At 37.7% G+C, this 23,328-nt stretch overlaps 1 protein-coding gene across 1 annotated transcript in view; it reads left to right on the top strand.

Annotated features, from left to right (window-relative positions):
- The window catches only part of LOC113538936 (latent-transforming growth factor beta-binding protein 2), a 116,633-nt gene that overhangs the window by 65,381 nt on the left and 27,924 nt on the right, over positions 1–23,328 (top strand). Inside the window, exons 9-18 of the mRNA XM_026934411.3 lie at positions 6,602–6,676; positions 10,695–10,817; positions 12,007–12,171; positions 13,765–14,076; positions 14,672–14,691; positions 14,784–14,811; positions 15,310–15,405; positions 17,951–18,076; positions 19,453–19,581; positions 19,817–19,936. Of these exons, the coding sequence (XP_026790212.3) occupies positions 6,602–6,676; positions 10,695–10,817; positions 12,007–12,171; positions 13,765–14,076; positions 14,672–14,691; positions 14,784–14,811; positions 15,310–15,405; positions 17,951–18,076; positions 19,453–19,581; positions 19,817–19,936 (1,194 nt within the window). The remainder of the gene's footprint in view (positions 1–6,601; positions 6,677–10,694; positions 10,818–12,006; positions 12,172–13,764; positions 14,077–14,671; positions 14,692–14,783; positions 14,812–15,309; positions 15,406–17,950; positions 18,077–19,452; positions 19,582–19,816; positions 19,937–23,328) is intronic.

Raw genomic sequence — 23,328 nt, 5'->3', positions numbered from 1 at the left:
TGCAATCAGCTTAATGTACTATTAATCAAAGACAAAGTTGCATGCTGAGGCATGATCAAACATGACACACTTGTTAATGAGCAACTTCAAAATCAGAAACTTGGCTTCTGAATCAAAATGTAAAAAATAATTGTACAGCTGATGATGTCTTGGCATGTTCTTACACATCATCAGCGTAATACAGTAAAACCCAAACAATAGAATGATTGACAGACGTGAAGAGAAATATTTTTGCCACGTCACTTTCTTTTGGCTGTATTATTAGATTAGGAAATCAGATCTATTAAAGGGATTTTCTTTGATTGTGGCTCATCATAATTAGCAGTTAAGTCTATTTTTCATTTGCAAGGGACTGTGACAGCATAGTAAAGACATAATAAATCACACATAATGCTGAAATGTATTTCTAATGAGATCATAATTGTTGCGTGTGCCTTGTTACTTTTTTAGCTTTTACTTTAAAAATAGTGTCATTGAATGTGCAGCTTTTTCAGATCTTGGACTAATTGAAATAAATGAAGGCTCATATGGAGCTTACCTTCTGAATGCCGCTAAGGAGAGTAACATAGAAAATTGAAAACTAGAAAAAAAAAAACAGGTCTCTTCCACCTCTTTATGCATTATTCATGATGGAATCATTAATGATGGAATCAACGATACTGTCATGTTGAATTTTCTGCAAACAGACAGTAGAGCACCAGAAAATATCATCAGTCCAGAAGGTTGAAATGCCATTTGTTTTAACACAGAGCTGAAGTACTATACTACAGCTGTTAAAAAGCAAACACATCAGACAGTTTCAACATCATATTAATGTTCCAGAGACTTTCTCTTGATTCATTATTGAGCAAACTTATAAACAGTGTTTAATTTCCTAAAGTGTATTCACTTAATCTAAGTTGTTTATGGATAAAGCAAATGTTTCCTTTGAAAAAGTCACTTCCTCTAATCAGGCTTAGTCGGTGGAAAAACAGCCTGACTGCATGGGCTGTGAGATTAAATGGCGACGGCTTTGTCATTTGCCTGATCACGAAATGAAAACAACTGATTAAAGAGCTTTGAGTTTCTTCCAGTTTTGGCACATATAGTAGTGTGCAAAGTTTCTAAATGTAAAAAAATGCACTATAATGAGCAGTAAAGAGTAAAAAAAAAAAGAAGTTAAATCACTATCTCGCCAGACATCCTTGATGATGTTTTTATCTGAAAAGTGATCTATTACAAAAGGAATAAAATACAGTGGGGTGTGCTGACAGGGTGGTGTGATGCAGCCCAGCACAAAACAATGCTGAAGTTGATTATTTTCCAATTTCAGTACGTCCTGAAGTGTTTTCTTCCTCTTGTACCACAGGAATTGCGGCAATTACATTTTTTTTTTTATTAATTAAAGAACAAAACATCCAAGAAATAAGTTAGTTCCTGTTATCACTTACTTTATGGCAGGTATAAGTAGTTCCCTCATTCTTTAACCAGAGTCCCTTTTCTCTTTCTCTTGAAGATAATACGATAAAAAAAATGCAGCTTGTCATGTTATTGAGAAAGCAGAAAGCACTCCATCTTGAAGACTTCCCCATGTCTAAAACCTTAAAGGAACTGCTTTACTTGATCTGACCCTGGAGACATCTTATAAAAATGCTAAACAAATATCATGTCATAAAAGACTTCACCATATCAACAATTACACACATTTTTAAAATCCTTTATGTGGAGTGTCCGCTATACAAGTGTAATTCCCTGTGTAATTTGTTATTATTGAATATTAGTACAAATGCAAGGGGGCATGTTGGCTTATTGGTTAACACTGTTGCCTCGCACCTCCAGGGTTGGGGGTGCGAATCTTGCATGTGTGTGCGAAGTTTGCATGTTCTTTCCATACTTCCAGGGTTTCCTCCTCAGTCCAAAGACATGTGCTCCAGGGTGTCCCCCCGCCTTGTGCCCTGAGTCCCCTGGGATGGGCTCTGGGCTCCACCGTGACCCTGTGTAGGATAAGCAGTATAAAGAATGGATGGAGAACAAGTACAATAATGTAAACCCTGCACCAAACAATACTATCAGAGCTGCTGTTGCAGAAAAATAAGCAACACCATTTGACCAAAATTGAGCATTCAACAGCACTATAGTATTATTAATAGTACCATGGAAGTCTTCACTCTTAATTTTTTCAGTCACCCTCCTCTTAACCCATGTTCTGGGGTTCAGCTCAGCCTGCATGTCCACAGATATAGAGCACTTAAGGAACATTGTTGTCTGTCCTCCTACTCACATTCTACTCCCTTCTAATGCTTTTTGTTTGGCTGTTTGGCTCTGAGTAAAGAATGCTAAGTCCTGCAGGGAAGCTCTCATTGCACCTGTGACGTTATGCCTGAAGTAATGTTGCACTCTGCACACTACAGGGAGGTCCTCCTCGTGAAGTCATCAATCAGTGCTTTCTATCAATGAACGCTGAGAGGCTTGAGCCAGTTTAACTCCCTTTCTTGGTTTCTCTCACTGAAAGAGCCATTCATTTATCTCCTAAAATCTTACCTGCTTCCTATGTAACTATACAAAGTGTACATGTGCATGTAAATATGCATTAAAAACAGCAAAAAGATAATATGCAGAAATGTGGTAAATAGTACTGCTGTAATTAAGAAGCTTTGCTACAAATAGACAAAATGTTATGTGTGTAAATGACAGCAGTCACAGAAAGACAAACACAAAAGTGATACAAAAGCCTGTGTCTAAGGGTATTTGTATCTGTTTAGTGCTCCAAATATCTGTTTATCCATATTTGTATTGAGATTTTAACCTCCAAATGTCAGTATATCTGTATCTCTTTTAAGATTTCCCTGCATTTTCTCCTCAGTTTTTTCTTGCCAATTTCCACCTAGTAGCTAGCTCTCCCCTATCACACAACAACTACCAACCAGGGAGGGTGGAGCAAACACGTGCTTCCTCCAAGACATCTTTTTGAGCTGCTGCTCATGCCTCATCCCAGGGCAGCATAACACACTTGGAAGATAGTGCTATCTGCACTGTTCTACATATGTGAGCTCACAGATGTTTATGATATTCAGAAGATTTTTTTTCTTAACTAAATAAGAACCCTACAACTATGCTCCCAGAAAAATGTCAGCAATGTCCCCATGGTCTCTGAATTCTGGCTCAGTTCTTCAACTTCAGCTACATCACACGAATTCATAATTTGTCTCAACTGGAGATGTGCACAGGACTTTTTTTTAAAATCATTTTTGGTAACCTACCAGAGATATTTTCATAATTTAAACCATCACATCCTTATTAGACCGTCACATAACCTTACTTACTAGTTATAAAAGAAGAAGTGCTGTAAATGCATCACATGGAAATGAATCTGGTCCTTGTTTGTCCCAGGAGCCTCATATCTGACCACTCGCTCACATCCGTGTGAAAGTAAAAACCTCTCACTCATGCCACTTTTGTTGTGTCCTGCAGGATCTCTTTCCTGATGCTAAAATTACTGGCAAGCTTTCTTTAAAAGAAAAAAATTAATAGTGCATGTATTAGTTTAGAACACATTATCTGTTCATTATGAATAATATGTTTATATACGGTTACCTGTGTCACTCTGGATGCTCCTTACATAGTACATTAACCATCTTGAACCATCTTCAGCTGAGCGTTCATGTTTCATGTTGTCAAGAGCAAGATTTAGTACTCAACTGCATGCAGACACACTGATGTTGTCTGTAATAATAATCACTGTTTTAAAATGTTATGGAGTAAAGAGGTGTCTGTTAACAAACTTGACTCATTCATAAGTAGTGATCATTTGTTTCCTCTCAAAAGACATAAAATTGAATCACTTCTGAGTTCTCTGATCATCTTTTCAGATACTCAACTCTCTCCTCGTTAAAGACAACCTCCTCGTTCCCTAACTCCTCTTTCTACCATTTATCTCCTAGGGCGTCCAGCTCACTTTCTCTGTTTTTGAAACTGTTTTTGAACTGCTTTGGCCCAATCCAGCACTTATGGGGGATCAGAGACTCCTCTGACACTAAACCTCCCCAATACCGGGGAGCAGGATGAGATTACTGGTGAAACAGGGGTTTAGCAGCTATTATTCACATAATCGGCTACGATTCCTGACCGCTATGCTACCTGATACACTCTGCCCTATATCTGAACTGGAATATGAGTAGCAAAGTAAAGAGAACGTCACAGTTCAGCTAAGGGTCCCATTAAACTAAATGACAACTTGATTGACTTTTAGTTTTATGATTAAAAACATTAATTGATGATAAATCACTTTGCAAAACTTTAGCATCAGTATGAGACCATTTTTAAACCTGTGGTCTATTTGAACTCAGTTCAATCTACTGTGATTAACTTGAGTTGAATCTTATTGTAAGACATTCCTAACATTTTTCATTCGAGCTGTTGTTTCAGACTCACCTTGACCATAACTGCTTCCTCTGCAACGTCCTTCAGTTTATGCACAAAAGGTCAGCATACTCCCAGAAGGACAGATCGTTGGCAGTATAGCTTGAGTTGGAGTGAACAGTTGTCACTTGGGAGGAAAATGAAACAAATAGAGAAGCTTCCTCTATTATCACTAGCTGGAAGAGGGATTGGGTTCCTCGTCTTACCCACTGCTGATGACATACAAACATGGGGTGGTGGACTTTATCATATGACTGGTTTTATACTCTAGTGTTTGTGCTGTAGTCTCTAGTGTCCAGTCCTGTAATGGGTCATGTGAATGTGTGGCTTGTTTTTACATGCAAAGCACCATATCAACCTAGCTTATTCTTCACTCACTCACTTATATTGGAAATAAAATGCATTACAGTACAACTTTACAGTACAACATTACTTACATTTATCATGGTAACCAATGGGCCAATGGTCTCAATCACTGGGAAAAGGTCTTACCCAGACCTGGTTTCTAGCCCTGATTTTTTTTCCCCACCAGTGAAATTCAAAATAAAGGTCAAAATACACCAGCTGTCTTGAAACACTCAGATGCTAAATTCATTCATTTTTTTCATCATTTTTGGTGTGTGGAACCGAACAAGCCATTGGGGGTTTCTCTTAGTTTTCAATGTCTAGAATCAGGGAATTGAATCAGGGAATTGATTCTTTTTCAATCAACTCCCATCACCTTCAGTGCGAACAGAAAGCAGGATGGTGACCTGATGACCTAAATTAAATGAAAAAAAAAAAGTATTGTGCATGTTAAGAAAAATAAACAATATAATGTTTATCAGTGGTACTGGGTTACAGTACAGGCAACAATACTGCTCAATGCTGCTTAATGCACATTCTAATCTACATAAATGCATTATTAACACAGAAGATTATTTGTAAATAAAATAAGCTAACTTGGATGAGTGATATATATTTTCTTTCTCGAGTGAACTGTATAGTCAGTGTTTTAGATTTAACAAACGAATAGGTCTATATGTTGATTAATCTAAAGCTCATACTTGTATAGAACAACTCATTTTACAGTATAACTCTTTTAAAGATAAGAAGTTTTACTTTGTTTATTTCTGATGCTGCACGCAGCCACGTTAATTTGATGTCCCTCCAAAAACGGGGAAGGAACACGGATTTGAGAAGAATACCCCAAGTTTACTTCTCAGTTGCGGTGGCATTTCATGTCATGAAAGACATGGTCTCAGTTTACTCTGGCAAGAAAGAAGAGTTCCCGTTGTGCAAAAATAGTAGCAAACAATGTTTTTTTAATATCTTTTCTTTAAGTATTCTTTATTTAAAATCTAGATTTTTTTTGCAATATCACCCAGTCCTCAATTTTGGTGATTAATTGTTGCAGCATTAGTGTTCTTGTTAGTTTACTATATTGTACTCCAGCCTTCTTTAATTGAAGGAATAGGTAGACATCTTATTCTGTCTTTTTTACCTGCTGCATTAATTATGTCATCTGGACTGGATAGCCAGCATTTTACCCAGCTCTTGTATGCTCCCATTCAATTTTAATAAAGTATTATGCGAATACAGATTCATGTAACTTTATAATTAGCTTTAAATGTTTTTATCCACTGAAGAGCAATTTTATATTTAGTGGAAACCTACTTGCTGTCTTTTCAATTATTGTGATATGTAATGAGCTATTTCTTCCTTGAATCTAGCACATTTGAAAAGTTTCAAAATGCAGGATTAATGGTCCAAGTCCACTACTGTGATTACAATTGCATCTGTTTGTTTAACTGATGGTTGTAATGTCTAACTATTTGATCCTCATTGCGTTTACCAGGGAAGTACTATAGCCTGCTGCCTTTTCTCTATAGAATAGTGGTTTTGTTGGTTTTTGGCACTTATTACATTCTGAATATACATTTTAACAGATGACTTCAGTATAACTAGAATATATTTTGTGCTGTAAGTTTTCCCCTGTGTGGATTTTAGCCCTTTTTTTAACACGGGCTTGACACATGGTATGATGTTTCTGGTTGTACTTTGCTGGATGGTGGTGTAAAACTATAAATGGAAATGATGGGGATCAGTTACATATCTCTTACATCTCATTTGGCCAGCCAATAGACCTTCTCATTTTTCTTCCAAGATGTGAACATCTGTAATTTTTAGTTTCTTATATTCTCTTTTCTTCCTTTCCTTACAGCTTATGCAGTGATTGCAAATGGCCTAGTGGAATGTCCTAAAGGCTATAAAAGAATGAATTCAACTCATTGTCAAGGTAAGTAATGCAAGATTTTTCAGTAGCGCCTGACCTGCTCTATTTTCTGACGTATGTGTATGATTTTGCAATTTCATGCGTCCAGGTGGACCTTTAAGAATTATAATGAAGGCCTCATGTTTTCAAAGACTGACTGGAAAGAGGTTTTTATTCCAAGTGTTGGGGTTACATTGCGCCATAAACGTTCCTATGCATCCTTGTACATTCATAAATATCCCATCAGGCCTTTATAAAAGAACTGTGAACTGTGAGAAAAAGTACCAGTGGGAACAAAATGACTGGTTCAGAGGGGTTGAGCTGAGGTTAGCACACACCATCATCCATCTGCTGCAAGTGAAAATAAATGAGATCTCCAACAAAACTAGTACACACACATGGCCAATAGACTCCTTGTGTAAGCTACTCATCTTACCAAGAGTTTACACTGAAATGAATAGGAAAACAAATGTTCATAATGCTGATTTCACTTTGAATCTGTACAGGACAGATTTCGTTTGACATAATGAGGAATTAATATGTTTTGAATTGTTTTGATCATTGTAGTAATCAGTTCTTTTTTATTGTGAGTGCTATGCCTTAATTAGCATGAGATAATCTCCTAGTTTTAGTTCACATAAAACTTATTTGGAATGAGTGGTTAATACTAATGTGGTTTTATCACTCTCTCTCTCTCTCTCTCTTTATATATATATATATATATATATATATATATATATATATATATAAACAAGTTTATAAATTTTAGAACTGGTTTTACGTGTTTAATGTAAACCCTAGAAAACTCATTGGCATGTTGTGGATATGCTAATGAATAGACATGTTACTGTAACAAAACAAGAAATGTTTTCTTCAAGACAAAATGCCTTTCATATTTATTGGCACCCCATATCATTTTGACAGCATATCATATGAGGTCATGGTGCAGTTTTAACAAAGCTCTTTACTTTAGAATTAACGACATTCTTATGACTAATAATTCGTGAATAACAGTCTCTTTCTGTACAGCATAATGAGGATGGAGACACTAGTAAATGGGTCTTGAACTGTCTCTTTCGAAACCTTTCAAGTATCTTTACATTCTTAGGTTTGTGCATGAGAACTGCCCTCTTCAATTCAGACCACAGGTTCAAACCCAGAAACTAAGTCGGCCTTTGCAAAACACTGAGTTTGTGCTCCTTAAACCATTTTTGTATTAATTCGGATGTGTATCTGAGCCTTAATCTTCTGGCAGAGGCTACTATATTTCAGGCTAAAATATTATTGTACTTAACAGAATTCATGATGCCATCAATCTTCACAAGAAACCCTGCACCACTAGCCAATAGGTTTAATTTAAATATTTATCAGTAGTTTTGCCGCAAATGTCTTTGAAAGAAAATGCTTGCTCACTTTCAGTAACTGGTGAAAGTGAGGAATACACCTTGGATGGGACGTCAGTTCATCACAAGGCATAGAAAATGCTATTACTTGAAATTAAGTTTGTATATGAACAATTTTCTTTTTAGAGTGAAAATAAGTTATTTTTATTGAGGTTGCCAATAATTCTGCAGGGGGGGATGATTTTGGTCAATCATTCTAAAGCTGCTTCCATTTCCACTGAAGGACCCACATTTAAACTTGCATAAAGTGTTGCGGAGACAGACACATGCCATCTGAACTGGTGTCAAATATGGTCTGAGTCATTCATCCTGCTTTGATTCAGTTCCCTTCTCTCTGATCACTTCAAGATGTTCCTCTTTCCAGCTTTTGCATTTTCAGGATGCTCCAAAACTAAGCTGACAGTTATTCACAATGTTTTCTGGCTGGCTTCAAAGTCTCGTTCCTGCGCATCTCTCTTTTCCAAAAAAAAAAAAAAAAGGATAATTTCGCCCTGTCAGATGAACTGCCAAAGCACAGAGAGCTGTTAGTTGTGGGTTTCTGTCATTGTCAGGTTGATGACTTTTCAGCCAAGCTGTGTGTGTGCATGCCAAACACACACACACACACACACACATACTCGCTCACACATACACACACCCACACACAAAGATATTCTCTTACCACATTGCATTCAAATGTCACATCAATCTTGAACATGTGTCATATCCTGAAGTTCATAGTATGGCCATGATTCACTGCTGCCTGTTCCACTCATACAGGGTCGGTGACACACAGTATGCAGATAAGAGTCACTTCAAAAGTTTGCCAGCTCTACAGACCCCTCAAAACCCTTGCTTCATCTCCCCATCAAGGGCAGCTGGATTTCCCATCAGTCCCTCTATCTCCTTCCTGCCTCATGGAAAATGGCAGAGAGTTATCACTGCTGAGAAGAGCAGCTTCCAGCTCTGCTAAATAGTTGTTATGGCTCCAGAGAATATGGCATGTGAGCTATTTAACACCATGCCTTTCTTCACAGAAGCAGACCACATCATTAAAGAGTTGCGAAATAATAACACACCAACGCCCTGGATGTGAGCCTGATGTTGTTTCGTTCTTAGTAACATACCAGTGTTCTGGAAGTGAAACTAATGTTTCATTCTTTCTAATGCTCATAACTATTAAACTCACAACCTTGGTGTTAATGCAGGTGAGATTGGACTACTTTCCCTCTTTCCCTGTTGTTCAAAGCAAAAAGTTTCTGTCTCAGTTTCCTGAAAGTGAATGATACAAACACTGATCATTTGAAAATAATAGATAATGTAATATAATAGAATAAGATATTCAAATAAAACAGAATAAAATTAATCATCCTCTTGAGAAAGCTAGACTCAAGAGGGTATGTAAGGAATAAAAGATTACAGGATGTCCTGTTATAGGAAAATAATCAATGATGGGATGAAGTGATGAGTCCTGGCATGAAGTGGAAATATTGTTACCTGTTAACAGCAGGGCCCACAGGGTTTTATTCTCTTTATAGCACATCAATTTGCCAACAGTTACTGTTATTTGGTAAAGAATGACACATCATACATTTTGTCCATGTATAGTTACATTTCATGTTGAGGAATATCTGAGAAACAAGTTATCACTTAAGTCATAGCAGCTAAAACAGTCATTCCTTCACCAGCTTCTCTTTCGTCTCTTACTTGAAGGTAATAAGCTTCAGCTTGTCATGTTACAGAGAAACCGTAAAGCTCTCCGTCCTGAAGACTTTCCTGTGGCGGAAAATGTGTTGTCTGTTACAAATTGCTGACACTGGAGACTCCTTCTATAAATGTTAAATAAAGATCTCCTTACAAAAATAAACAATGGCACTTACTTCACAGCATTCACTTATAGAAACTATAATGTATTAGAATGAGTGCATTAATATAAAACTGTGATTTGAATTACAGCCAGAACTACTTAATCAACAACTACAGACCAATCAGATAATTAAAGCTTATGTGATTAAACAGTATATATTATCAGGCTAAAGGGCGTTTGTTCAGTTCAATACAAATGAAAATTTATGAACTGGCTGAGGTCATCCACAGAATAAAGAACAAATAAAGTTGCACAGAATAAAGAACTAAACAGAAATAAAGTTTCAATCCTTTACTTGAGTTTAATAGATTTTTGTGTTTTTATTGGAACTGAGTTAACATCAGTTCAAGGCAATGCGTTTATATATGAGCGCCAGGTTAGGTTATGCTCACCTATTGCATGTTGTTCACAAATAAACGTGATCGTGTGCGTGTGAGAGAGAGCTCATACCACCTCCTCATCTGTATCATATTCCTTACTCTACTCCAGCATGCTCTCATGTCTTTGATCAAAACTGTCTTGCCAGTGTGGAGCTTGGACACCTATCAAGGCATAATGATAACAAAGAAATCGTTCTCAAATACACGTTCTCAGAAACATTCTCATGTATCGTTCATCATTCAGATTTCCTAATCCAAATTGTCAATGTGATAGCGAGAAAAAAAATAAAATGTTGAGGGATGTGTTTGATTTTATTCTCCTGGTTGTTATAATATCAGGTATCAGATATAATAGCAGAAAATATTCCAGTTCTGAGCTGTTTCGTTCTTATGTTCTGTTCCTGTACTGTCAGATATCAACGAGTGTCTGATTCCTGGGGTGTGTAAACATGCTGAGTGTCTGAACACTAAGGGCAGCTTCAGGTGCACGTGTAAGCCTGGATACATGCTGGACGCTGCGCGCAGTCAGTGTGTCTGTGAGTTGCACCACAAACACATCCACAACTTCACACACTCTGTATACAACACACTAAATAACATATAAGTAGGTCTTTATGAGAAGGTCTGGAAAAGTATGAAAACTTAAAGGAAGTCATTTCCAGAGCTGGAAAAATGAGGAATATCAGAAAACAGTTTGGAAAAATTGTGGATATTCTGTTGTCAGAGTAAGACCCAGGACACAAAGGTTCTACATCTTTTGTTTTGACACTTCCTTCTTTTACATTTCCTTTTATTCATTTAGCAGATGCTTTTATCCAAAGCAATTCACAATTAAGAGAAGGTACAAATCAAGCAATTGCGTTTTAAGGGCCTTTCTCAAAGGCCCAACAGGTTACTTGGCAGGGCTGGGATTTCAACTCACAACCTTCAGTCCAGATCTTCCAAAAACAACCAATGTTTTTGTTTTTTTTTTAATTTCCTGCACTACTGCAGCAGTTACCCATATCACATCACATCATGTTTTCTCTTGTCATCATACACTTGGTGTCCTTTAAAAATTGGAGAGAAGGTTTAGAAAATAAGCTTCCAGTCAGACCTTGTGTATGGTGACATTAGATTCTGAGATAGATTCTGTGTATGGTGACATTAGATTCTGAGATAGATTCTGAGAAATGTTGTTGCATTTACTCATAGTTCACCCTTGGTCATTTTATGCACCTTAACATAAAGTTGAATTGTAAAAGCATGAACAATGCATTTGTCACAGATTTAAATCTACTCACTCGAACCACTTCAGGAGGTTTGAGATGCAGTTTAGGTGATGTACATGCTCCATGAACGCTAATTTCGGTGCTTTTTAAAAAATAGCAAGTTTAACAAAGGCGTAAAAATAAAGCAACTGAAAATGAAGAACAGCACTGGAAGTTGGTGTTTGAATTTATAAAGCTGATTTGCATATTCACACACAATGCAGTCAGTCTGGCCAATCAAAGATGTGTTTGGCTACATATAAAAATGAATGTGGTTTAAATCTTATGAGGATACAATCCAGATAGAGGATGCATGAAATGGCCATGTATAAACAAGATCTTATGCATTACTTGTCAGTTGTATTTTGTGTAGTATATTTCTCCCATGTTACATTTACATTTATTAACCTATATGCTTGCAACTGTGGCAGAATACAATCCAAATTCTACATTAATGTGCTTGTGATGTTTACAGCGGATAAAGCAGTGTCTATGGAGCAAGCCTCGTGCTACCGCTCCATTTCACCAGGTTCATGTAGCCATCCACTGGCCCAGAAAATCACTAAGCAAATCTGCTGTTGCAGCCGTGTGGGAAAGGCCTGGGGCTCAGCCTGTGAGATGTGCCCATTACCTGACACAGGTACGTCACTTTCATGACTTTTGTTTTCATGATATTTTTTTTTGTAGACAAAACAAAAAAACTGTGCAAATGTAGTCAGGTCATAGTACTACAGTGCTGTAACATAAACTCCATTAATCCCATTCTCACTGAGTTTAGTACAGAAAGGGAAACTATTCTCCACTGTGAAACATCTGATGTTAAACATCCTAAATAAACATCCCTTTTCCTGCTCCTGATTTTATCTTCAAAGTCAAAGGAGGAACTGTGTGCATCGTGTGTGTGCAAATGAAGTGATTTATGGACTGCTTCACAGATCTGTTATCATGGGAGTGCATAGATATCGCATAGATTTACACTCAGCCCATTTTGTTAGACCTCCCTTCTTCATGTTCCGTCTGTTCCATAGAGGCAGTGCGAATCAAAATAACATGAAGGAGTGAAGATCCGGCATATTTTAGTTAGTTTCTCTGCTTTAAAAGTGCTATTGGAGGGGAGGAGGGAATTTTGACTTGACGAAAGGATAAAACCTACATGAAATCTACAGTGTTCCACTGTGTGTCTGGTACCAGCTGCTGTCTTTTATCTGAAATGATATTCTCCTTATTCATGCTGTGTGTGCCTGTGTCTGACCTTCATGAGCCAAATGAGATTTCTAAAATTTCTCTTCACAGTTCGTATAACATGTATGATGTGGCTGAGTGTAATGCATGAGGTGTCTCGCTTAGGCTGCATTCACACAAATATTCTATGCTCTTTACTGTAATTGATGTTAGTTGTTCAGATGGACTGAGTGTTATAAGTCAAACCAGCATCATGTTACAGAACACGATCACATCACTGTTAGTCTAGAGTACAGGTCGTCAACTTGCAGACTGTAGTCCAGATGGGGGCCCAGTAATGTATGTCAGGGGAACCGAGTACTCAAAAAATATTGAATCGATCAACATATGAAAAAAAAAATTGGCTGTTGTTCAATGACCCTAGTTTTCTAAACGTGAACCAGCTTGGCTTCTGTCCATCATATCACATTGTAGCCAATCACATGCATTTATATAAATTCCTCTCTTTGGAGAAGCACAGAGTTTTCACAGCCGTTTTTATTTCATTTACCCTCTCTGGTCTGATTAGTGGAGTGACGACGAAATGGAATGTTTAAATGTGATTAGACAGAGGAGTGTGCTTTTTTTCTCTGCTCAAAACGCATCTCATCTGTTCAGAGTTCATGGGGCTAGTCAAAAGTGGTAACATGAAGCACCATTATGTAAACAACAATCACTTTAAATTGTCTTATTAATAGCCATAAACTAAGCATCAATTGATAAGCATTAAAGGTAACTTAAGGTTGTCCAGTGTTAGTTGTTTAATCCAATTTTTGTAAGCAAAGAATTTTGTGTAGCTGGACCTTTGCAAATATTAGATGAATACTAATGTCTAAGGAAATAGAAAATGCTAAATTCCTATGATCCATTATTCCTGTTATCCATATAATCCATTCTAATTATCCATTCATTTTTGATATTTATATGTTACATGATTGGTTGGTGGTATTTATCTAGTTTGTGTGTTGTGTATAAGATGCACATATCTTACATGTATAATTAATTTTCACAGATCACTTTAAGGAGATCTGTCCAGCAGGCCACGGCTACACCTACTCTCGCTCAGACGTCCAGATAACACTTCGTGAGCTGGAGGAAGAGGAGCTCTCAGAAGTCGACTCATTCCTTTCTCAGAACCCCACATACCCTGAGCCTCCTCGGACCCTGCCAGAGACACCTCATCACCAACCACTACCACCTGATTACCCCGAGAGCCCGTACCACAAGCCATCAGTGCCATCTTACCCTCAGACACCTGCTAGGCCTCAGCCACCCAGGACTGGCCACATGCCTCTTCACCCTCCTCCAGTCTCCTTACCTGAGGGTGAGTATAAAGAATATATGTACAGTGTATCACATTCCTATGTGACGTACACATTTATTCATATTCTAGAAGTTGGTGTATGGCTTACTTGAGAAGAGAATAAGAGAGAGATTTTGTGGATGCAGCAAGCCTGCTTTCAGAATTAGCTCTTGAATATCACTATAGAAATGAATGTAAATCTGTGTTTGAGTATGACTCATGTATCCAACATCATTTCCTTTGGCTTTTGGAAATAGTCTTACTCTAGGAAAGTTAAACATCTGTGGGATTTCTTTGAAACCTCCTTCTTCCTTACAGTTAATGAGATAATTCACTGGCATTACTCGGGCCACTATAAACATTTACAAATTGTGTCTTTATTAGTGAAGTCATTTTGTCTGTCCACTCCTGTATTTGCATGTTTTCAGCTCCTCCCTTCTGTGGAAAGCTGAAGGGATTGATGCAATCTAAAGGCTAGATAAGCTCCTTTTTATTGGAAATAAATACTGTAAAATGCGTTCCTGATGGGGAAATATACCAGCTGAACTCACTGTGCTAATAGTAAAAATTAATGATTAATCTTCATTCTTCCTCACTTCTTCTTCCTCTGCTCTAGGTGGCGAAACCGTGAATGAGGTAAGAACTTATTTACAGAAGTATCTGTACAATATATAAAAATGAGTCTTAGCTATTATTATTAACAGAATTACTCTATTTTATCCCAACAGCCAATTAATACACCTCCTTCATACCCAGGTATTATTTTCCTTCTTACAGTTACTTTATTGTGGAATGGATTCTGGATAATTTAACTACACATGAACAGGAAACATTGCTTTAACCTTATGTCCATGCTTTTTTCTGTGTAACTCAGCAATCTTAGAGCCATGTAAAACAGAGATTAGTCAGCTCTTGGGGAGCTGGAGTCCGACTTTATTTTTCTATAAATTGTTCTTATAAAACCAAGACAACCAATAATTGGATCCTACTGCCAGTGTAAATATGAACAAATCTAACATGCACCATGCAAAGCTCTTTGGCCCTCTCAAAGATTTATTAATGTTTTTCTGTTGGTTTTAGTTGGTGGAAAGACATTTTGTTTTTATGTCAGTATTGCTTCCGTAGAAGAAGTACATGAGCATCCACTTGAGATTGATATAGTGATGGCCTGTACATTGTAAATCATGTGTAATGTACTGTATAATTGATTTCCATAATTGTTTTTGTGTTGGTTTTGGCTGTATCTTCCTGTAGGTGTAGTGGAGGTCACCTCTAACTCTCCTACCTATCTGATGCCAGACTTGGAGAATCGTGACACAGCACCGATTAACGTTGCCACTCAGGTCACAGGTCTGTGGCTACAGACACGCCTTGGAATTCATTCATCCTAATAAACCATCGCAACTAACGCTCACTTGCATCTATCAATTCCATCTATTTCTTTAGAGCAGTGGACTTTTTGACCCTACAGAATATAAATCAGTAATGTTTTAAAAAAATATGAATACATTATTCAGAATGAATAAATATTGTGTTCATTCACAAATAGGAATAGGAGGCACCCTTTTTTCTTATTTATTTATTTATTTATTTAAGGAATGCTTGCCAGAAAGATTCACAGGGCGTCAGGATGCATCTATCAGAACTTGGATCCCACAGGTTGCAACAAAAAGTTGTACCAGCGGGAGATTTTTACATTTATGTGGATGAAAGAGGTCAGTTATGTAGCATGCAGGACTAAGAAAGACAAGGAATGTGCTGTGCTGCACAATGCATTTAAATTAGGCTACAAGTTTGTGTATATTTTGATATTTTGGGAAATAGAACCTACTAAATACATTAGAAAATATCACAGGCAGTACAGATAAAACCATATGAATGGAATTTAAAAAGCAGTCCTACTCCTATGTCAAGTTGAGACCAATTATGAATTCGAGGGATGTAAAGTCCCTGAGGTTGAGGAACTTTCAGAGCCAGAATTCACAGACCATGACATGGCAGTTCTGGCAATTCTACCTATAAGTTTTTTTTTCAGTGTTTTCCAGTGTTTCCGTCAGCATAGTTCCAGTGTGAACGAATGAATGAATGAATGAATGAATGAATGAATCAGGCTTATGGCATGCTCTCTTCAGGTTTAAACCTGAATACAGAGAAATATACAGATACAAACACTAGCATTGTGTTAGAACCCTTTAAAGCAGAAAGAATTTTATTGTTCAAGTAAGAGTTCACTTAAATGGCATTTGATCAGTTGCTCCATGAATACAGACTAAGTTGAAATCAAAAATATGCAGTAAATTAAACAAGTGCAGGAAAAAAGATAAATTAGATGGATACATAAAGACAAGTATGTGAATATAAATAAAGATGTGTAAGTACTAGAGTATATACAAATTATAGTGTGTACAAGATGCATTATATACTGTACAGATCAGCAGTACAAACACACAAAACAGAGTTGTAAACATTGTGTCATGTCTAGATCTACCAATTTAGTATGCATAGAATGAGAGATACTGTATCACACAGCCTAAACAGACTATTTGCACTTAGCTGTGATGATACATTTCAGTGTGTCAGCAGTGTCTGTGTTGGTGTTAATGGAGTTTTATTGAGCTGGGTAAGGAAATTCATGCGAGGAAACTGTCTCTATGTCTAGAAGTTCTTGCTTTTATAGTCTGGGAGGAAGCAATGACAATATTGTCTGCTTTCTTTCCTCTTCTGGTGTAAAGTATGGTGATAGAGGCCAGCCTATGATTTCTGCAGATCAAATGACACATTTTTTTTTTCATTTCATTGTTTTTTTTTTTTGTTAGCAAGGAGTCAGACCAGCTCCTCTTAAAAGAATTTGATCTTGTACAGTTTTCAAATGTCAAAAAAATAGTTTGGTGTTTTCACTCTCCCTTAAATGTTGTTAATATTAAAAGGAAACTTTCAAGAAATTAAGCTAGACAGAAATAATCTGCAGCCACCTCATCACCTCAGTAGGTTTACTTGCGGTAGTAGCTTGGTTTGAGTTTGTTCCACAGGTCCAGTTTCCTAAGAACAAAGTAAGCTTTGTGTAGGTTGTTTTCCCCATTTAAGCTAGCCAAGCTCCATCTATTGAACCCTACTCAGTGGGTGATGAGGCAAACAGTCAAAGCAAATGTGCTGTTTGGAATCAGTATAACACAATTAGAGTAAAGCATAAACTCCAGATTGGACAATCAATATCAGATTGGATGCTGAATTGCTGAACTTTGAGAGAATGCTCTTCCAAGACGGTGTTTAGAAAAAGAGTGGGGGGAAAAAAAGGGAAGTCAAAAGTCAAAAAGCCTTGAGTCAAAGCCTCATCAATGCAGATGCGTCCTGTCAGACCACTGGGAGAAGCCCTTTGGCCTGGCACGAATAAAATGCTAAATGAGTAAAGGAACAGCCCTCACTTTTATAGCAGCAGATGGCCACCTTTTAGAGTGCTACACCACAGTAAAATGTGATCCCATACCTAAGCCTCCACTGTAAAACCTGCTCCTGTGTCCATACTGAGCAACATTTTCCAGCTGTATATGTGTCTGCTGAGTTAGAGACTGAGTTAGTGTAAGCTGTTACATTGCTAACTGCAACAGAAATGTCAGTCTCTTTTCCCAGTCAGTGATGGATTTTTTTTTTTTTTTTTTTTTTACAAATGATATGAATCATGCCCTGATTTACTGAGATCCAAAATAATGAGTGTATTCCTTAAGTTGAACATACAAAGTGTTGTGACATGGAATGTTGTGAGCAATCTGCTTTCAGTGAGTTGCATGTAATATCCAGTGAAGCTTCTGCATTTGACATTTTACAGATATTTCATCTCTTGTGTTTAAACGTGTTGCAGAGTCAGTTATTCATTATCCTGTTCAATGTCTTCTTGCAGACATCGACAAGTGTTCACTGACTCCGACAATCTGTGGTCCAGGCCAATGTGTGTCAGTGCAGACTGGCTACACCTGCTACTGTGACCCAGGCTACACCCTCAATGCTTTGCAGACCACCTGCATTGGTAAGATCGTTAATGACCACCAGACAAGAGTTAGACTCCATTCCTATTAGATGGCCAGTAATTGCATATGAGTTCTTAACATGGAGCTTTTCTCAATTTTACACTAGGTATAGTTATATATTAGATGTACTCTCAGCTGCAGATGCTCCCCTAATAGGATACAAAGTGTCTGGTATCTTTGTACACTTTTCTGGCCACACACTTAAGAATATTTAAGATTGTAATCTGATTGGCTCTCCACACTTCTGTGTTGGAAGCAGTTAGCAGTGAGGATCTATGACTATTCACCTGCCATGTCAGTCACATTGCTGTTTCTGTGAAAGTAGGTGCTTCTTGGCTACATTTATTGACAAAATGTATCAGACTCATTTGTAATTGGTAGTTGTCTGTTTGGGGGGCTAAATTAGATGTGACTCCTTAAAGCAACAATGCTAATATTTTGGTCTAGTAAATTGCCTAGTAAACTAGAGAAGTCTTGGCTCTCACATGCATTTGCATGTGATGCATTTGGTTACTGTGATGCACACTTCTAACAGAGCTGAATTTCATTAGCTTTATTGTAACTAATATTAAATAATAAAAGTAATATTGAAAGGAGCAGTTTGAAGCTGACAAGCTGTATCTGACAGACCTACAACAGTATACTACAACAATACAAACTGGACCTACCATATCTTGTATTTATATGGTAATTTGCTCTCCAAAAATATAACCATCATTTATAAATTGCTACTACCATTTCTTATGGAAGTTCAAAAGCTGGCCTGTGTCATCCACAGACCTATAACCATAATTCCCACAGCTGCTGCATGGCCACAAGATAAAAACTTGGGGCAGTAACAGCGATGTGTTCCCTCGTAATATGAAAGAGCCTTTAGAATGGCCATTAAGAACACTTTCTTGATGTAACCTTTCCTCTATGAGCAGAATTTTCACACCATACTTCACCACTAGCAAGCTTCTCAGAACTCCTGAGCAAAAGGAAATAATATGATTTTTGTTGCGGTGTCGTATGATGTCTAACAGTGGAGTAGGAGACAACTAGATCACTGCCAGACTGCTGTCAAATTTAACTTCATACACATCTTCGTGTCCAAGTTAAGCCCCGATTTGGATGATCTTTCTGGCTCAGCCTCAGAGAGAGCTTAACTTTCACGTTTACTCGAGCTGTATCATACAAATGCGGTTCAGAGTGGTGGACAGTGAGGCCATTCCTTAAATAGTGCTACTATGGCAATACAATCACTACACTTCTCAGCATGAGGTGCTGCACCTACATATGATCTGATTTTGATATATGACATGACATGATATAATGATATATACTATATGATATGATTTGATCTTGTAACTAATGGATTGTTTGTCTTATTCAGATGTAAATGAATGTGAGAATGACCCGTGCGGAGGAAAGGGCCACTGTGTGAACACTTTTGGCTCCTATACCTGCCAGTGCTTCCCGGGCTACAGCCTGCTCATGACACAGAACAGAAAATTGTGTCAAGGTGAGCAAGCTGTGTTTCTGGGTAGTGAAGTTCTTGGGAATATTTGCGAAAGCTTTTTTGGTTTATTATTTGTTTATTCATCTTAAAGTGTATTATTCATTATCTATTATAAGTTACTAAGTAACTATAGTGAAACTAATGTGATGAGGGAAAGTACGTCTGAACTCGTCACTGGGTGTTGGAAGATTAAGGGGTAAGTTTTTCTGTCTGTTCCTCTCTGCTCCTCATGACTCAGACATAAATGAGTGTGCCATGCCTAACAAATGTCCCAATGGCAACTGTATCAACACTGAGGGATCCTTTACGTGTGAATGCAGAAGTGGCTTCACCAAGAACCAGAGAGGAGAGTGTGAAGGTACGATGAGCAGCATTATAACTGACTAATATTTGTGGGGGTTTTTGTTACTTTGTTAATGTTGCTAATATCCTGTTGAAACTGGGGCTGTCACTACATTATAATAGTAGTCAAGAAAAAAAAATTATGAATGGCCTTTTAAATATTTCAAAATACTTTACTGGAAAGAGAAAACTGTATATGGGCAGAACCTATGTATATTTTAGACTGTAAATGGGCTTAGTCTTTTAAGCACTTGCAAAGTTCTCAAAATACCTTCCAGTTAGTCACAGGGCACTATGCACGCATATTCACACATCACACATTGATTTATACCTGCTGTTAACTACACGTACGCGTACACAAGATGGCTGCTGCATGTGCCCTGCTGTCGTTTGATGCGTCACTTGTGCACGTCCTCAGAAATTAACACGTCTGCATGGTGCAAAACCAATAGAAATAGTGGAGGCAGTATACTACCATGTGACACTGTGTCCACAACTGAAAAAACACACTAATGCAGTGTTTCAAATCACATACTTACATACTATTCTAGATCGTAACTGTGTTTGAATTTTAAAAACCTCTTAAATGTACCGAAAGGTCTCTGTTGAGTAGTAGTCTTCTGGATTTTCTAGATTGAAAATATTTTTGATTGTACGGTGAGAGGTTTTTGTTTTGGGATGCAACTCATGACAATAATCACGCCAACAGCAGAAAGTTTTAAAGAGAAACGGAGCTTATCAGTTTGTTTAATGTTGTTGTGCATGAAATTGCTAAACATTACGGTTCGACTTGGAAACCAGATGGACAGAGATGTTTTGGCTGTAATGTGCCATCTAGTGGACACCACTTTTAACCTTCCAGATGTACATAAGATACGCAACCGAGAACAATGCAGCTCGCGTAGCTGCTGCGCAAACTCGTGTGGTGAAAGTGAAGAATACTGTATTTGCACCTTTAGAGTCACCAATCCACCTACCAGCATGCTTTTGGTAGGTGAGAGGAAACTGGAGAACTTGGGAGAGAATATGAAAACTTTACACAGACAGTAACCGAAACTCTGGATTGAACCGTCCAACATGATTTTACAATATTTATAAAGGCCAACATGATTTTACGATATTTATTAAGGCTTTATTGAAAAACCTACCAGCATTGTAGTTTATCAGCTACTAGCACTGCAAACTATTCAAAAGTATGTCTTCAATAAGAGGTGTAACACTTTTACCTTTTTCAAGTTTGCTCCAGATTTCAGTGAGCTATAATTTAATAAAGATAACACAAAATGCTTCTTTGACTCTTTGGTAAAATTATTATTATTTTGGAGTTGCAAAGTTCAAAGCAGTTCAGGCATCCTATGAGGGCAAGTGAACATATCAATTTGTTCAGGGCTTAAATTCGCTTGACGTTTGGATATGATGTTCTTGCACTCTTAAGGAGTGGAGGTAGGAATGATGCAAAGGAAGGATTTGGCAAAGCACAGCAAATGTTGAAAACCAGCATGCATTGGATTTCTACAACACCAGGGGAATTCTCTTTCATGGCAATGGGCTTTTTCCCCAAACAATGCAAGTAGCCAATTTTGTATAATTTGGTTGTCCTGTTGATCCTGCTGCTTGTGCTGGATTGGCATTGGAATGTGGCCCAAGTAAACTGTTAGGAAGAAGTGAAGTTCTCGGTGCTGGGGGGTTAGTGCTACAGTCAAATCACTGTTGTTGTGAGTTTATACATGATCTTTTTCTTTGCGTTGCACTGTGAGAGTTTGTATGCTCTGGATCTTGCATGTTTGCTCTGAAGACAAGGATTTCATTTTTCTAAATCTAGGATTTGAACTCAAACAGCATTGGCTTGGTATGACTGAAATGGAACTGTCACAATTTTGACTTGGCGTTGTCTTCTTACCAATGGATGAAGTGCAGAGAAGACACATGCTCTACTTGACTCTGGCATTTCTCTGGCACTCACAAAGGTTCAGAGCCACTGAGGTGACATGGTGGTTATTTTTTAATAAGGCTTGGCTACGAATTAATATGTTGAGGCCACAGAGTACTTAATCCATGGCAACTATTGCTTTTTAAAATAAGTCAGCCACAGAGAAACCAATTAAATGTAACCATTGTGGCCACAGGATCCTAAGCATGGAGAAGATAATATTAAACTTTACTTTAGTCTTGGAATGACACATACCAACATTCTGGATACCATTAGCCTGTCACCTTAAGCGAATTCTCAAAGTGAATAAATTTCCCCCAAAAAATTATTAACATGGGGCAATGTATTAAGAATGATATTCCATAACATATTAAACTGTGGACGCAAGTTGCACAATTTGTGGCCATGACTATGGTATTTCATGGACACAACATAATAATTTGTGGCCACAAGATACTTTGTTTTTGGCTTCAAAATATTATCTCATGGCCTCGATATATTAATTCGTGGCCACACCTTAACCACCATGTCACCACAGTGGCCCTGTGCAAGGGAGTAAATAGTTTGGTATCAGTTCTTGAATGAGAAACCACAACATTATTAACTATGTCTACTTTCTGCAGAAGTACATTCACTATAGAACAAATTATGGTACTGTTATAAGAGGTACACTTATAAGAAATGACTGTATGACAGTGGTATAATTCTGTCTCAGCAACTCATTGCAGTGGCTCTGAGTTTTATCCTGTAGTCACACTTGGATGGAATGTGTTTATTGGTTCATTAGAGGATTTTTTATTATGATTTAAAAGATGAGTGCAGCCTGCATGGGGAAGATGTACAGCCAAGTGTAGAGATCCATAGCCAATATCTAAAAGCCAAATAATTCCAGGCAAAGGACACTCCATTAGTTAGTCGGGACAGTGCATTTATCCAGATGATGGCTTACCTTGTAGCATCCAGTGCGTCAAGCAAACCTTTATTCGTTCATCTTCAGTAAGCACTTTATCCTGGTTAGGGTCACAGTGGATCCTGGGAGCAATGTGGGAATAAACCCTGGATGGGATGCCAGATCACACACCTTCACACCTATGGGCAATTTGGAGTAGCCAATCCACCAACCACCACATTTTGAAACACAATGAAGATTTGCACTTCCCAAAAACAGTTTATGCTCAAGACTCACCCTTGCTTCAGTGAATAACCTTACCTGTATACTGTAGATCTAAACACTGTTGTGTGCTCATCCCAGGACTCTTATTTGCAATATGCTTATACTGAACACACCTAGTACTGTTTTTCTTTACTCTTCTACACTTTTATACTGTATATGATTTATAATTCCACTAGCCAGTGTCACTCAAAAGAGGATGAGTTCCTTTTACAGTCTGGTTCCTATCAAGGTTTTTTCCTCATGTTGTCTCAGGGAGGTTTTCCTTGCCACTGTTGTCTCTGGCTTGCTCATTAGAGATCTCATT

This window comes from Pangasianodon hypophthalmus, chromosome 10 (assembly GCF_027358585.1).
Source record: "Pangasianodon hypophthalmus isolate fPanHyp1 chromosome 10, fPanHyp1.pri, whole genome shotgun sequence".
Classification (NCBI taxonomy): Eukaryota; Metazoa; Chordata; class Actinopteri; order Siluriformes; family Pangasiidae; genus Pangasianodon; species Pangasianodon hypophthalmus.
This window is presented reverse-complemented; position numbering and strand designations above follow the sequence as displayed.